At 35.8% G+C, this 18,368-nt stretch overlaps 1 protein-coding gene across 1 annotated transcript in view; it reads right to left on the reverse strand.

Annotated features, from left to right (window-relative positions):
• The window catches only part of LOC129614910 (serine/threonine-protein kinase unc-51), a 161,776-nt gene that overhangs the window by 21,889 nt on the left and 121,519 nt on the right, over nt 1-18,368 (reverse strand). Inside the window, exons 8-10 of the mRNA XM_055529875.1 lie at nt 18,277-18,365; nt 17,240-17,370; nt 17,044-17,179 (exon numbers count right to left, since the gene is read on the reverse strand). Coding sequence (XP_055385850.1) covers nt 17,044-17,179; nt 17,240-17,370; nt 18,277-18,365 — 356 coding nt within the window. The remainder of the gene's footprint in view (nt 1-17,043; nt 17,180-17,239; nt 17,371-18,276; nt 18,366-18,368) is intronic.

The raw sequence follows: 18,368 nt of genomic DNA on the forward strand, positions 1-18,368 counted from the left end.
AAGCATAAAACAATAAGAAATATCTTTGTAAAGTGCTCAGTTCGCAATATTTCGTCAAAAACTTCAGCTGGGTGGCTTGATAGAAATAAATGGCATTAAAAAAGCTAACCGAGGCAATATACCTCGAGAATAGTCGTAAGATGTAACATATAAGGACGTTCTCCAACCGAAAACTGATGACGGTGGCACGAGCAATAAAGCAAGGGCCAGTGACGTGAATGTTTTGTATAAAATGCAAAATATGATGTAGAATATGCTCGATATGATGAAAAAATCGAGTACCAAAAGGCTTGGTAAATGATGGCACGAGGTAATTTTAAAATAGCAACATGGAATTGCAATGGCATTGCAAATACAGGGACATGCTTGAAGTTTTTCTTCATACACAGAATATAGACGTGTGCCTCGTAACTGAAACACATATGAAATCAAGAAGCAGAATTCGGTTTCCAAGTTATAGAATTTACAACTCGGACCACCCTGGAAATACAGCGAAGGGCGGAACGGCGATGATAATAAAAGAAATTGTGGTGCATTGTGATCTGCACCAAATGCAAACCGAGGGAATGCAAATGACGGCGGTTCAGATCACTTCGACTAAGCAAAAATTTGGAGTGGCTGCATTGTATTGCCACCCCAGATTTAAAATTACGGCAGAAATATTTCAAGGCGTTCTGACAGACCTAGGCGATAGATTTATATTGGGGGGTGACTTTAACGCCAAGCACACTGATTGGGGTTCAAGGTATACCTCAACTAGAGGAAGAGAACTTAGGACAGCAATTGGCGGCACGGGGTGCCTTTTTCACTCTACTGCGAAGCCAACGTATTGACCAACCGATGTTAATAAGTGTTCAGATTTAATAGATTTCTTCATAACAAAACGGATTGCGAAAAATTTCATCGAGGTACATGATAACTATGATCTTGACTCCGATCATTCGGTGGTTATTCTTGAACTTAAGGAAAATATAGTTATGAAAAGAGCGAAACCTGCGCTGACAAATGGGACTACAGACGCTGTATTAGAAAACACAAAGAGGATTCGGTTTCTAATTATGTTCAAAATTTGACGGCGTGTGAGAAAACCAATTACTCACTGTGGAGGGCAACAAAGAAAATGAAGCAACCTATCAAACATCTCGCTCCTATCAAAAACAAAGATGGAACGTGGGCAAAAACTGAGAAGGGCAAGGCAAATGCGTTTGCGGATCATTTGGCCGATATATTCTGCCCGCATGGATGATAATGAGGAATATACTTTTGTTGGGGATAGCGTGACTATTCCAATTGTCAAGAAAAGAGAGGTCATAGAAGAAATCAGGACTCTTAAACCTAAAAAGGCCTCAGGATTTGACCTAATAACGGCCGATATTTTGAAAGAACTACCCAAAAGGATTATAACGATGTTTACGCGCCTAATAAATGCGTGTATGAGTTTCAATTACGTGCCTGAAATTTGGAAAGTTGCAGAGATAATCATGCTGCACAAACCTGGCAAACCTATAGACAGGGCGACTTCTTATAGACCAATCTCATTGTTGCCTATGATTTCAAAACTGCTAGAGAAACTTTTATTGAGAAGACTTCAGCCTATAATTGAAAGCAAAAGGTTAATCCCGAATCATCAATTTGGTTTTCGCCGGAACCACTCAACCATAGATCAGATTCATAGAATTACTGACCTAATAGAAAATTCACTGGAAGAAAAAAAAATATGTCCTATCATATTTTTGGACGTAGCCCAGGCCTTCGATAAGGTTTGGCATTGTGGATTAATAAAAAAACTTAGGCGATTACTACCAAGGCAGTATGTTGACCTGCTCGAATCTTACCTGACTAATAGGATATTTCGAGTTAAACAGGAAGAGGAGTACTCTTCGCTTAGGGATATCAGATTGGGGGTGATATTCCTGAATCGGAAGGAGTGACTACAGCTACATTTGCTGACGATACAGCAGTTATCGCAATAGGAAATGAAAATGAATCTACACAAAAATTGCAAAGGGCCAGTGATGAGATCTCAAAACGGACTAGAAAGTGGAATATAAAACTTAACGAGGTGAAATCAGTATACGTAAATTTCACTAATAGGAAAATTGACAATTCATTTTCGGTTCAAATAAATGGCGTCTTGATTCCTTCGGTAAACACAGCGAAATATTTGAGAATGACGTTGGACGCGAAGCTCAGATGGAAGGAGCACATAAAGAAAAAGAGATCTCAACTAGAGGAGGAATACAGAAAGTTTGAATGGCTTTTGGGAGGCGTTCCAAATTGACAACATACAACGAAGTTTTGATATATAATCAAATATTTAAGCCTATCTGGGCTTACGGTATTGAGTTATGAGGCTGCGCTGCGCAGACTCATATCCAATCTATACAAAGATTTCAAAATAAAGTATTACAGGACATTGTAAACGCCCCTTGGTATGTCCGTAATGCTGATATAGACAGGGATCTCACGATCCTAAGTGTCACAGATGAGATTAAAAAGCAAGCAGCCAATCATAAAATGCGTTTTTCCAATCATGTCAATATCGAGGCGGCTCGATTGGTTGACAATCAAAACTTTCTTAGAAACTTAAACGTACGAGACCACTCGAGTTAGTTTAGAGTTTTTTATCTATTGTGCCAGATCAAAAGCTTGTAAATAATCAAAGGGGTTAGAGCAAAATTAATTGTTAGTCGTTTTCGACTAGTTTTATAATTTATTTTGGGGAGGGTGTTTTTTAGTGGATTAAAGTTCCACACTACTGCTTTTCGTCTGGCAGTGTCTTTCGAGATTTTTCACCCTTCCTCTCGGTACAACAAAAAAAAAAAAAAAAAAAAAAAACTCCAAACATAGTTGCGAATACTATTCATAATATCTAAGTTCGAAAATTTCTTGGAAAACATTATGTCGAAGTATATATAATGGGGGTATTAATATTAAGAATAACAATTTTTAGCACTTTTCCAAAAAATTTTTGAAAAAAAATTGCTTATTAGTTTCACTCTGTCCGTCCGTCCGTCCGTCCGTCCGTCCGTGTGTCTGTTTACAAAACTTCTACACCCTTGAAGATAGAAAGCTGAAATTTTGTACGTACATAGATTTTTACTAGAAACTTATTTTCGTGGAACAAAATTTTTACCTATCTCCCCCCCTTTAGAAGTTATACCCCCACAAAACCCTAAAAATGCCATTCTTTAACTATTTAGTGCAATGAAACCATAAGGATTTTTCAAATTTTGCAAACGCAGAAAGGCAGTGGCTTACTTCCCCTAGCGGGGTATACTAAAGGTTAACTTTAGAAAAACAAAATGGCCGCTCAAATTTACCGTTATCTAAAGTCCGTTTTTTCCAAATTTTTGATGTCGTTTATTTTCTAGACCCCAGCCTGTAGAAGCTTGAAATTTTATGGGCTTTTAGACATTAACAAATAGTTCATTTCGTTAGAAGAAAATTTTTTTCCATCTCCTTCCCCTCTCAAGTTATGGCCTCTTGAAATTTGTAAAATTTGAATTTTTGACACCTTATATTTCCGAAACCGCAAGCTTTTTCAAATTTCTATAAACATAAAAAGCTAACGGTAAATTCCATGAAATTAAAAAATATAATTATTTTTCTTAACTCACATAATTAAACCTTAAAATCGAGCATTATGTTAACCCCTTTTTATATTAATTTTTGCTTTATTTCAAACACTGCATATATGCGTCATCCTAAATATATGCAATTCTAGAAATAGTTTTGTATATGAATGAAAATAATTTTAATAGTTTGATAGGTATACATAGACTGTATTTAAAAGCAGAATTTTCACTTGCTGAAGGGAAAAGTGCTACAATACAAACCATTGGTTTGACCCAACTTTATTTTAGTACGATCTCTTAAAGAAAAAAATTGTTGTTTTCAAACGTCGTTGTCAAAATGATTGTAATGAAAGTTTCATTTACCAAAAAAAATCTTTTCTATACCCTTACTTTCTTTTTTAAGATAAGGAATTAAAATTTTATATATGTTATAAAATTATATGTATATATTAATCTTTATTAGAAATTTATTTCCCTTGAAGAAAATTTTAACCTGTCTTCTAAAAGCTATACCAACACAAGTCCTGCAAATGGCATTTTAAAAGGAAAAAAAGAATAACAATAAAAATGTAAATTTTGATAGAACACGCGCACACAATGTTTTTTTATCAAACAATCCTTCTATTGCTAATAATTGGCGCTAATAACTAAAGCATCAAAAATAGTTATATACTATATGCCCTGTATGGCAAGACTTGTGGGAACTGCGTGCCAAATTTTTAAAAATTATATATTTTGTTATCCAAACGTGCCGAGAAGTTTTTACATGGGAATTAAACTGAAAAATAACTTTGTAAAACAATTTCAAAAAATTAGTTATATAACGTATATACATACTATATTTATGTATGTAAGTATCAAATAATTTTTATTTATTTCAATAAAAAAATGATATCAGTTCAATTTTACAAAATGTAAGTAACAATACATGAAATTTTAAACTCATCTATTACATACTTTCATACATTCGAAGGGACCCAAAACCACATTGTCACCTGCTAGTGGTGGGCCCCGGTAATGACGGAGGATAGAGGGGTGATTGAAACGATCAAAGTTACGTTCGTGTCGTGCTCAGCCCTATATCTACACGTCAGGCGTCAGCCCTATATCTGACGACAGGCGTCCCAAGTCAAGGTGAAACAGCGTATGCCGATGACTGCATGGCTAGGGGGGAGCTTAGTCGTTAGTATGCGGACTCTGGATACCAGGCGCCCTCCAGTTTAAACAAGCCTTCTCATTGTATACCGGGCTCTGCCATGGGTGACCATACTTTCCCGCGCTACTCGTGGGAACAAAATGAAGAATAGAAACTATAACAACAACAACAGCAGCAACATCAAGAACAAAAACTATGACAAATACAACAACTGCAACAGCAACAACAATAACAAAAACAACAACAACAACAACAACAATAACAACAGTGGCAATTACAACAACAACAATACTAAGGACAACATTAATACAAACACAGTTAGTGCTCAAGGGTCTGCGGAACCAGAGCTTCTCTCGACTGGCCTCCAAAAGGCGGCGCCTCCAATGGAGACGGATATTCAGGATCCTCTTGGACCTATTATGCAACAAACTGAGGAGGACCTAAAAAGGTTGGACATCAGGGGAAAAAAACAATATTTCTCTAGTGTATCCAAGCGGCGTATCGCAGCTTATATCAGGGATGGCATGTCCTCAGAGGAAGCTCGCAGATATGAGAAGGAGAGGCTAGAAAAGCTGAGGATCTGCGGATCGGGTGTTGTGGCCAACCAGAAGAGGGAAAGGTCAGAAAGGAACACCCGTGATGCAGGGTCCCCAAAATGAGGTCGATGAAAGGCAATGTTGAGGGAAAAGTCCCTGGGAACATTCCTCAACAAAACTCGAAAATGGCCATCACTCATAGACTGCATCCAGAGGAATGGCTATCCGAAGTCCAGATGGGGAAAATCACAGTAGCCATTATGGATGAAATGAATAAAGTTGTGGATTCTCATCCACAATTTACTGCAGCGTTGCAAAGGGATGGATGGATATCCGTAACATGCAATAATCAAAACACCAGGGAGTGGATAACCAGTGTCTGCAGGAAGATAAAGCCTTGGGACGGCTGCAACCTCGTGGTACTGGATGGCGACGACATGCCCAAACAGCATGTCTGCGTCACCTACGTACCAAAGAACAAGACAACCGTCAGTCTCTCCAGGGACAAATTTCTAAGCAGGATAGGGAAGCAAAATCCCAGCCTCAAGACGAGTTCCTGAAGGGTGCTGAGGATGGATAACCGCGAAAAGAGTCAAAACTCATTGGAAAGTCTGAAGTCGCTCCGAAAATGGCGGCAAGGGAAACAAAAGGACCATCGATCAGCCCGCCAAATACAATCGTCCCGGGTGAACGAAAAGGGCTTAAGCCCATTGGGAAGGCCGGAACTTCTTTGGTATTTGCTGTTCGAGGGGCTATTGTGGCACCTAGGACGACAAAAAAGGCTGTGGCAGGGCAGGCGCCCAACCAGATGCGTAAAAAGACGGCAATGAGAAGCAAGGCTCATGGAAAGCCTTTGTGTAAAAGGCTATAGCCCATAGACAAGAGCCGGAGGAAATGATATGGCTGTGAGGTGCATTTAAATAAATCTACAGCATGGTAGGGCACCTACTGATGTTCCAGCTCATAGATTTATGAAGGATCACCTTGATATCGCCCTTATGCAAGAGCCTTACATAGTGAAGGATCAGGTTAAGGGCCTAACAGGTGAGCTATTGCATGATAACACAATTGGAGGCAGGCCTAGGGCTTGAATTTTGTTAAGTAAAAGGCTAACGTATTTTCCCATTCCAGATTACTGTTCTAAGGATCAGGTAGCTGCGTTGGTGAAGGTGAAGTCTTTCGGGGCTTGGACAGAGTTTATTGTGTGCTCATCCTACCTCCCAGGAGACTGTGCCCACCCAGGCGAACAACTGAAAGATCTAGTGGACTTTTGTGGAAGGAGGAACGAACTTTCAACAGATAATAGGAAATGATGCTAATGCCCACTACACTGTCTGGGGAAGCAGTAATATAAACAAAAGAGGTGAGTGCCTACTTGTATTTATATATAGCAACAAATTAATGGTTTTGAATGAGGGCAATAGGCCGACATTCATAAATGCAATTAGGGAAGAGGTCCCTGACATCACCCTTTGCACTGAGTTTATCGGTAGTAAGGTTAGTGGGTGGCATGTCTCAAATGAGACATCCATGTCCAATCATAGCCCGATTAGGTTTGATATCATGGTCTCCTGGGGCTTGGCAGAAGAAATGTATCGGGTGTCCCAATTCACAGATTGGAGTCAATTCGAAACACTCCTCATGGATGGGATTGGATCCATTCCTGCTTCTGTCATAACGCTGATGGATATCGAACTGGCCAGCGAGGCTCTGACGGCGGCTATTACTAGTGCCTACCATGGGAGCTGCCGCGCTCCCGAGGCATGGGAGCCGAGGCGGAGCAATTAGAAGTGCCCGTGGTGGAATGAAGACCTTTCAAGGCTTAGACTAAAGACCAGAAAGCTATTCAATAAGGCCAAGGCGTCGGGCTCGTGGGAAGAGTATAAAAATTCACTCACGAAATACAATAAGGAAATTAGGAGAGCGAAGAGAATTTCGTGGAACTCTACAGCAGTGTGCGTCTTCACACGGTGCTTTCCAAAAAGTATGCTAGCGGGTTGGGCCTAATAGAACGGCCTGATGGCTCCATGACTGAGAACGGAAAGCAGATGCAGACGTTGGAGCTTATGGCGTGATGACTGGCAACGATTCCGCCTGGTCTTCACAATGTGCAGGATTAGGTGGGCTGTTTTCTCTTTCAGACTCTTCAAATCTCCAGGTGATGACGGGATATATCCTGCATTTTTGCAGAGGGGTTGCAAAGATATCGCCAGAGCACTGTTGGAAATTTTTCGTGCAAGCAATGAGTGGGGTTACATCCCTCAGGCATGGAGGGTGGCTAAAGTGACGTATATTCCGAAGGCGGGTAAGCGACCAAGCAACGACCAAGCAGTATTTCCGTCCAATCAGCCTTACTTCTTTTCTATTGAAGGCAGTGGAAAAAGTGGTTGATAGATTTATACGAGACGATGCACTGGGAATCAATCCCTTGCATGAGTCTCAGTACGCCTATCAGTCGGGAAGGTCTACTGTACTCGCTCTGCAGAGTCCGGTGGGGGTCCTTGAAACTCACTGGAAGTGCGGGAGGTGGCAGTTGGCTGCTTCCTCGATATAGAGGAAGCTTTTGACAACACCTCATATCATGTCATCTGTGAGTCGTTGCAAAAACGAGGGGTTGATGCGACGACGAGCAGATGGGCTAATCGGATGCTACAGGATAGGATTATTAAATCCACCATAGCTGACGATACACTCTTCATTTCCACTGCAAAAGGGTTCCCGCAGGGCGGGGTTCTTTCACTTCTTCTGTGGTCCATTGTAGTGGAAAATATGAGAGCACTATTTCTGATCTTCTACAGCAAAATTTACGTGTTGTGGAAAGGTGGGGCGAAGGCGTTGGGTGGTCGCCTACACCAGACGCAGAAGCAGGGATACATTAACGAGCCCAATTCTGTTGGGTGAACGTATTAGTTACTCTAGGGAGGTGAATTATCTGGGGATAGCCCTGGATGACCGTCTCTCCTGGAATACCCATATAGATAGAGTTATCGAGAGAACTACGGCGGCCTTATGGACGTGTAGGAGCTTCATCGAGGGGAGCTGGGGAATCAGTCCCAAGATAGCACTGTGCTACATAAGGCCCTTGCTAGGCCCATCGTCACCTAGACGTCGATTGTATGGTGCCTTAAGGCTCAGCAGACGGGTGTGCGGGTCAAGCTGGAAAAGCTACAGAGACTGGCCTGCCTGGGAGCGACCGGGGTAATGCGGACGGCTCCTACCGCTGCATTGGAAGTGATGATTGGGTTGCCGGACGGGTCCAAAACGTAGTCGGGTGTAGGTTCGGGTGTATACGGTGTCCGCTCGAACACGCGAATATATATCGCCGTTGACCTGTATTGCTCGGTGTTCCAAGCCGAAATACATGCAATAGAGATCTGTCTGAGAATCAACTTAGAAAGGGGGTATAGAAAAAGCACTGCTGGCGCTTCGCACATTTGGGTGCCGAGTCTTAGTGGCCATGCAGGAAACGAAATAGCCCATGGGCTGGCGCGGAGGCAATCCGGGGCTGACTTTGTGCAGCCGCTGCCTTTCTGCGGTCTACCTTCTTCCGCCGTGGGGGCCAGGCTTGCCTGCCTGCTCGCGGCGGAATGCGGCCGTCACTGGCGGGACACGAAAGGGTGCCGTCATGCGAAAGTGTTTCTTTCGGCGTGCTCCAGCGGATTCACCGCAGAGTTCCTGGGGATGAGCAGGAGCCGGGTTCGGACTATTGCGAATTTCTTCACGGGGCACTGCCCAGTGAAGTACCACCTGCATAGGCTGGGGAAGTCGAGCTCCTCCCTGTGCAGATTTTGGAGGCGATGAGACCGCCGTGCATATTCTCTGCGACTGTCCGGCACTGGCAGTTCCGCGCCGCAATTGTCTTGGACATGGGTCCCTAAGTGTTCGGGAACTATTGCCCAACTCCCTTAGAGATATCTCCGGCTTTGTGGTTTGGACGGGGATACTATAGATGTGAAAAGGGTTCCTTAAAATCTACAATCTATATTCGAATATTTATCTATTTTTAAGCTCAAGGATCTGCGAAACCAAAACTTCTCTCAACTAACGCAGAGGAGGAGCTCCTACTCACGGCAGTAGAGCAAAGGCAGCGCATTTGATGGAGACGGATAGTCAGGGCCCTTTCGGATCTATTATAAAACAAACTAAGAAGAATATGAAGAAATTGGAGATGAGAGAGAAGAAACAAGATTTTTCTGGTGCGGCATATCGCAGCATACATCAAGGCCGGCATGTCCCCAGAGGAAGCTCGCAGTCACTCCTTACCGGGATTGCATCCAGGTAAAACACTATCCGAAGTCGAGGTGGCCTACTATCTAGTGCTACTTTCGCAAAACGATTCTCGTATTTTAAATTTTGACACTTTGTAAATTCTATATCGCAAATTTCCTTATGCGTAAGCGGCGAAAGTTGTACTACAGAATGCTACTTTCGCATACTTTTCATTCACTTGCCTTTTTGTTTACGAATCTTAAAGCGAAATTCCAAGTTTTTGAAAAAATAAAACTAGACTATACAAGTGTTACATTTATTTTGCTTTATTAAATTAAAAACCCTTGAATTTGAAATTTACTTTTCAGTTTTATTTTTATGGAACTTAATTAGACCCGTACGAACGTATGTTATAAGGGTATACTAAATATGCCTTACCGTTTGTAACGCTAAGAAATAACGGTCTTAGATATAGACTCAAGTGTATGTTTTTGATCAGCGTCAAATTCTGAGTTGATTTAGCTTTGTCTGTCTGTCCGTCCGTCTCAACGATAGCTCAAAAACTAATTGAGCTAAGTTCACTAAATTTTCACAAATGATTTATTGTAGTAAGTGCCAGAACCCTATTTAAATTGGACATGATCGCGGTACCGATTCGGGTACCTGCCAAACAACTTCAAAAGTTATTTGACTATATCTCAGAAACTATTAAAGCTATCGTATTGAATTTTCACACAAACGAATATATTAGTAGGGCCAATGTGTCTCATAAAACTCGTTGAAATTATTTGGCTCCTTCTGGTACTGCCATACAATTTCAAAAGTTATTTGGATATATCTCAGAAACTATAAAACCTATGGTACTGAAATTTCACATAAGCAAATATATTCGTAGGGCCGATGTGCTTGAAAAAATTCGTTAAAATTTCTTGGCTCTTTCTGGTAGCTGCTATACAACTTCAATAGTAAGTTTTGCACACACAGTATTTTGAAAAACACAAAGTACTGAAATTTTGCATAAATTAATATGGTAATACGGCAACTTAAAGTCATATTATGTTCCATAATCAGTTATGGCATATTTATTCGCACATAGGATAACCAATTCGTACGGGTATCACAGAGTTGACAAGGTCAACTCTATGAAGATGGTTTGGGCGGAACGTTCTCAATGTTGGGGAACTCAAGTTCAACTCCAGAGGTATACCTTCGGCTATTTACTTGGAAGCGAGATATTTTAAGTGGGATTTCTAAGGGCTATAATAAAAGTTAGTTGGCTGAGGTGATCACATACGTACCTTTTATGAAATTATTATTATCATTATGAAAAATAAATTTTGTTTTTATTGAAATAAAAATAATGAAATTTTTATGTAACTTAATTTAATTTTAGTATATTACGCTATTTTTGTCTACACAACTTGTTATATTATCTATGTATTTCTTAATAAAAATGAAATATTTTGAGAGTAGTGGGAGTAGCATATGACAACTAACATCTTAGAACGAGTCGAACTACTTTTTAAATAGATATACTTTGGTATATATTTCTCTTTACTTTAGATCGTGTACAAATATCATAACGTCACACAAAATACGTCACATTTAGTTCGCAGAAATAAAAAATAAAGTTGGGTCAAACCAATGGTTTGTATTGTAGCACTTTTCCCTTCAACAAGAGAAAATTCTGCTTTTAAATACAGTCTATGTATACCTATCACACTATTAAAATTATTTTCATTCAAATACAAAACTATTTCTAGGATTGCATATATTTAGGATGACGCATATATGCAGTCTTTGAAATAAAGCAAAAATTAATATAAAAAGGGGTTAACACAATGCTCGATTTTAAGGGTTAATTGTGTGAGTTAAGAAAAATAATTATATTTTTCAATTTCATGGAATTTACCGTTAGCTTTTCGCGTTTATAAAAATTTGGAAAAGCTTGCGGTTTCGGAAATAGAAGGTGTCAAAAATTCAAATTTTACGAATTTCAAGAGGTGATAACTTGAGAGGGGGTGGAGATGGAAAAAAATTTTCTTCTAACAAAATGAACTATTTGTTAATATCTAAAAGCTCCTAAAATTTCAAGCTTCTACAGTCTGGGGTCTAGAAGAAAAACGACATCAAAAATTTGGAAAAAAAGGACTTTAGATAACGGTAAATTTGAACGGCCATTTTGTTTTTCTAAAGTTTAACTATAGCATACCACGCAAGGGGAAGCATGCCACTGCCTTTCTGCGTTTGCAAAATTTCAAAAATGCTTATGGTTTCATTGCAACAAATATTTAAAAAAGGCCATTTCTAGGGTTTTGGGGGGGTATAACTTCTAGAGGGGGGGAGATAGGTAAAAATTTTGTTCTACGGAAATAAGTTTCTAGTGAAGATCTATGTACGTATTAAATTTCAGCTTTCTATCTTCAAAGGTGTAGAAGTTTTGTAAACAAAAAAAGTGTCCACGGACGGACGGACGGACGGACAGAGTGAAACTAATAAGCACTTTTTTCAAAAAAATTTTTGGAAAAGTGCTAAAAATGGTTTTGATAATTTAGTAATTTTTTTTTCATTTCTTTTGTTCTTATTTTATTTTATTTCCTATTTAATTATTGATAATGAATCGTGTAAAACAATTTGTTGTACATATTTCAATAATCTCAATAGATGACCCTGAGAAAAGTGGAAAACTGATACATTTTTTGTTTTCTACCATTCTATTAATTTTATTTAATTTTATTTCAGCATTCAGGAGAATATGAAATTTTATATTCATAGCAAAGAAAAAATTAGTATGAAGACATCAGATGAAAAACTAGTATGAACATGAATTATCTTTTTATACATAGGATTTTATTGAAGTTACAAAAAATTAAATGTCTTCTTAATGCATTGCATTTTTTTTAAACATATTGTATTATTAGACATTTGAGAACTTGAAAACTTTACTGCATTGTGCTATTTAATTCCATTGCTCACTTTATTAAGAAAATTTTTAGTTTTAATTTACTTTAGTCTAAAAATTTCTCTTTATTAAAAAAAAATGTTTTAACATACTTAGATTTACTTATTTTGCCTTTTAAAAATATCTCATTAACCAACAACATTAACAAAAGTTTTGAAATTAGCCATGTGTCGTTCGCGAACGAACTAATTTTAAAGGACGAACCACTTCATTGAACTTAGCTAATTAGTTCACTTCTTCAGAAATGAATAGTTCATCGTTCTCCAATTCTCTTTTTAGTTATTAAAAAAAATCACTGCACATATATATGTATGTATGTATATATATTTTATTTACAATTGGTAATTGATATACATTTATATTTTTCTTTAATTCTTTCTGTAATAATATTACACAATAGAAATAAAATTGAACGACATACTAAATAACGCATAAGCAATACTTATAGAAATGAACGACATACTCCAATGTAGAATATTGATAAAAGCGAATGAGAAGTAAAATGAATGAATTACTATACACACAAAAGTGATGGAATCATTTGCCAATATAAATACAAAAATATGATGTGGCAGCACATAACCGACCGCATTGTGTATTGTCTAGTTAAGTGAAAGTGTTACGGAATATTATAAAAATTGTCTGTTAAATACTTCTTTCCAATTTTTATGACATTAGCAAGCTTATAGTTAACATACCTAGAAAAATGCTCTTAGTAGAGTTTGGATTTGTTCCACCGGAATTTCCTGAAATGCTCGCCAGCTATTTTCAGTAGCAACCAGAACTTAAATATCAAATTTCAAGAAATTCCATAAATTTGTTCCGTAGATATGGGTATATGTTACGTAGATACACCTGATTTCTTCCAAAAGGTGAAGGAAGTTTCGCGGACGATCGAGCAAAGCTTATATATAAAATTTCAAGTAAATCGGTTGAATACTTTCTTCAAAATGTTCAAAAATGTAAAACAGGTCCGCTAAAAAGTGCTGTTCCCGAGGCCTGATATATCCCAAAAGTTGATCAATCCGTGCCATGGTGGAAATAAACTTACATATAAAATTTCATTAAAATCGGTTTAGAAGAACTTGAGATACACGCGTACACACACAGACCGACAGAACGACGGACCGACAGGTTGCTAAAAATAGTTTACTTACACTTCCCTACTATGGAGAAGTGCATTCCCACCGAAAACTCGATATGCAAAATTTGTTGCCATCACATGACCTACCTATTGTTTACACAATACGGTCGGTAAAAAGGAATCATTGGGCTACGCTACAATATGTTTTATATTTATGCATAAAATATTTAAGAAAGGATAATAATTATAGTGGCTTTTTACCTAAATATTTTAAATAAAAGAAAAAACTAAGTTTTTTCTTTTATTATAATATTTTAAATAAAAAAAAATAATAATAGGATTAAAATAAAAGGTCAAAGTACATAAATTAAACAAAAGTTTAAAAAAATTAGAATAGGATTTCAGGTTTTTACGAGGATTAAAAATAATGATAATTATAATTATTTTTATTTTATAAATTTCTTATAAGAAGTAATAAATTCAAACTGTAATGATTTTTCTTCAAATTTAAATTCTTATAATTTACAGTTATAAGACAGTTTTACACACGGCTGACTGAAATACAGGCCTGGATCCTAAGATAGAGTGACAATTCATAGCTGATGAATTTGCATATGTATTCTTATGGGACCTATAGAGGGCCCTTTTTAACATCATAAATCTTCCACAAGATCAACTTTTTTCAAATTTTTAATAAGAAAAAGTTAAAATTCAATCTTTTTCTACTTTGCTAATGCTTATATTGTTAAAGTTTTGTATTATTAAAACATTAAAAAATTGATTTAAAAAAACATTCCAGGTTTTTTTCTTCAAAGTATTTAGCTCATTTTGGTGTATTTTTTCAAATTTGAGAAAATGCACATTTGAAATTAACAAGTTTGCTAATTTTGTATGATATGTCTCCCAAAATGCATACTTCTATAACTATATAATTTTAATGCGTATACTTTATTAATTAAATTTATATGCTTCATAATTCATAAAAATTATTGCATATGTGAATTCTTGTTATATTATAAGTCCATATAATTCTTTCTAGGTATATACACATGCGATTTTAGTTTTATTAGGACATATTTTCACTTCGTTAGTAAGGCTAATTCACTAATTTACACTACAGCATCAGTAACTTTAAAACTTACACAAATTTTTTTATATTTTTATTATGTTCGTTTTTATATAGGGGACAACTTGAGAAGACGCATTTTTTATAAGGATTATAAAATTTTAAAAGCCCTATCATAACTAAAAAACTTAAAATCAAATAATTACAAACTTATATTCTAAATTTAAATGTAATAAATTTATTTTTAAAATTGAATTTTTTTTAAAATTCAGTGTATTACCATTCTTTACTCAAAAAAAAGAAAATATATTTAATCAAAATTATAGTTTAAAGTTTGAGTCGAAATTGGAATTTTTTATATGTTGTTCAGAAAAGTCCAAATTTCATTTTAATATAAAAATTTTTAGGTTTTAGTTACTCTTTTGTATAGAAAACTCGAAACGAAAATCAGCAAAAATCATAATTTTACCAAAAAGAAGAACAAAAAAAAGAGTCTTCAGAAATGTCATTTCGCCAAAAATACACATGCAATTTTACAAATACATTCCCAAAAACACAGAGTCCCGGCCTTGATTTTTTGTAATGTCAAGGTTTTACAGTAAAAGTTCTAAATTTTTTTCTACGTTTTAAGTTTTTGTGGTTTAAAACTTATTACATATTCTTTTCTTTAAAATTTACCATAAATACGAATAGCCATTATAACAAAAAAACATGCAAATATATATATACAGAAGAGAAGTGAACGAAATGAACGATTGAATGAGAATTTGTAATCGGTCAGTGAAAAAAAGTAGTTCGTTCAGAACGAATCACTGAAATGAACGATATTGCCCATGACCAACTAAAACAAACTAAAATAAAACGTGCATCTAAATGTCGCAGACACAATGTCAAATGAATTCTGAACATAACATCATTAAATTTTTTTGTTGACATTTCAGAAGATGCAGTCATATTAAAACTCAGTGAGAAAATAGCTAAAACATTACTTAGGCCCAGTTTGACAAATAGCACTACAGATTGGGCGAGCTTCAAATACAAAATAATAAACAATATTGACGTAAATATTAATATACAATCAAGAGAACAATTAGATCTGGAGTTAGAAGGATTTATTAAAATCATATAAAAAGCTGTATGGAACAATACAAAAATGTCAAAGTACAAAACGACAGCAAACAGCTATCCTGGAGAAATAACTGATTTAGTAGGTGAAAAGAGAAGGGCCAGACGTAGATGGCAACGTTCGCGTCACCCTGATGATAAAATTGTTTTAAACGGACTTCCCCAGGGACTTAAAAGAAAAATCCAAGAATTTAAATGGGCATCATACGAAAATTATTTACGTATAGTGCCCATTTAAATTCCAATATTGTACCTGCTGAAGATACTGCAATATTGGCAGTAGGAGCGAACATTGACGATTCGACAAAAAAATGCAGGAGGCAAGTAACAAAATAAGACAGTGGACTAGGGATTGGAAAATGAAGTGACTTTAGATGTCAAGCTAAGGTGGAAAGAGCATATAAAGAAGAAAAACATAGAATTAGAAAATAAATATAGAGAAAATTACTGGCTCCTAGGTCGTAAGTCCACTTTGGCAATTGATAATAAGATATTAATTTATAGTCAAATCATTAAACCAATATGTCTATGTGGGGTTGTGCCAAGAAGACTCACATTAACAAAATTCAAACCTTCCAGAATAAACTTTTACGAGGCATGGTAAATGCGCAATGGTATATACGTCACAGTGATATCAACAGGTACTTAGAATTCCTTTGGTTGTGGATGAAATTAGGAGTTGTGCTACAAAGCATAGGGCTCGTCCAGAACAGCATGTAAATATGGAAGCAACTCGGCTGCTAGATAATGGCGTTATGACAGAAAGACTTAAACGAACAAGACCATTTGATTTAACACGAAATACCAATTTCCTTATGGAAGGTATTTAATTCCTGTAATGAAAAACCAAGTTAGCGCGGGGGCAATAGTTGGTCTGTAGGACCAGTTTTATCCGTTGAGAATTTAGGTGATTTTTTAGGGTAGCAGTCACGCTCCCCGACGAATGTTTTTGCATGAAAAGTGTCTGGGATAATACTTTTTTAACAAAATTTTTGGTTTTTCGTATAACCAAAAAATATTTATTTGTTTTTGATAAATACTTTGAAGTTTAACGTTTATCACATATTTATAAAGTTTTTAAAAGTTTTTCATGTTTTTCGTCTGGTTTATTTGTTTTTTAAATGAGAAGTTTTTTTTTTTTTTGCAAGAAATTGTGTCATTGTTTCTCTTTTTGTTTTTTCAATTTTAATCCCAGACCTAATATCATAATATTTCTATCATAATCTAATTTCGAAGATAAACATAGTTTCTGATACTATGTAAACTTTTTCATGATATATTCGTATAAATTGTGTTTTCGGTATTTCGTATAAATTTTAATACTTACATTTAGATAATAAGGATTTATCTTGTGAGTGACAGCATTTCTGCGCAAGGGAATGAAATAATATATGAGCTGTATTATAACGCTCAAAGCAGCTTTTGGTATTTCCGAAAAGTTCATCTACAGCAGCGGATTGACACTAAAATAGAAAAAATATTGCAAAAACATTAAGCTGGGATTATACTATAGATTTTCTTACCATATCAATAGCATAATTATACAAAATTTTATCAGCATTTAGTGCATTTGCTTTTTGAAGCAAACCAGTACCATTTAACCTTTTAGATTCGTAGAGTATAGTTCTATATTTTGAATTCATAGTTAACAATGCTAAAATTTGAAACTTCATGTTTTATTTTTATCTAACAAAAATGCAAACACTGCCCTGGTAAGTATAAGGCGAACGGCATTAAAAAAATTTTCCGAACTGCTTCAATCGGGTCAACTTCAATATACTTCGTATGTTTTTCCTTAATTTATTTTCTATTGAAATTATTTTTTTAGTTTGAAAAAAACCATTGAAGAGTTATATATTTTTATTTTTATTCGTATACTATAAGAGAAAAGAAAAATTAAAGCCATTTAATTGCTCCTCTTATAACTAAAATCTTAAAAATAATTTTTTCATAATTATGTTGGAGATTTATTGGCTAAATGATATTAGGTAGATGTGTGCATATTTCTATTGAAATGCTTTAGAAATCTAGACATACTATGATTTCGAACGTAATTTTCTTATCAAACATCCTACTTTGACAGACCTTTGTTTTGATTTGTCGAAGATATTTTGTATTGATTCTAAGTTAGCAATAATTATTTAAAATATCCAATATTTTGTTTAAAATTTATCTATTAAAATTTATTCTTACATATTTATCTTTCATAATTTAATTCAGTACCCCTTTAAATGGCAATGCGGAAGGTCTGCATCGATTAATATTAATTTCCTATAAATTTTAGGTAATACATATATTTTTAATAAAATTTATTTTGAATGAAAACTTCCTTCTTTTAGCAATTTTTTTTGCAAACATCAAAATAAAACTGCAAAATTTATTTATATATAAATATTTTTAGGTATAGATTTAAATCACTTTAAACATAAAGGGACGGTGATATTTTTTTTTCTTCATATAAATTTTATACATTTTTTTTTAAATCATAAAAGGAAAATGAAAGTTGCTTTCTCTCAATGCGATGGCCTTACACTTACCAGGGAAGTGGTGTAAAAATTACCATTTTTGACATTTGCTGAGGGTTTTAAATTTCCATTTCTAAGTTGTTGTGACGCCAAATTTAGTCCTGATGATAATAACTGTAATGCTCTA

This window comes from Condylostylus longicornis, unplaced genomic scaffold, assembly GCF_029603195.1.
Source record: "Condylostylus longicornis isolate FDR11 unplaced genomic scaffold, ASM2960319v2 ptg000126l, whole genome shotgun sequence".
NCBI lineage: Eukaryota > Metazoa > Arthropoda > Insecta > Diptera > Dolichopodidae > Condylostylus > Condylostylus longicornis.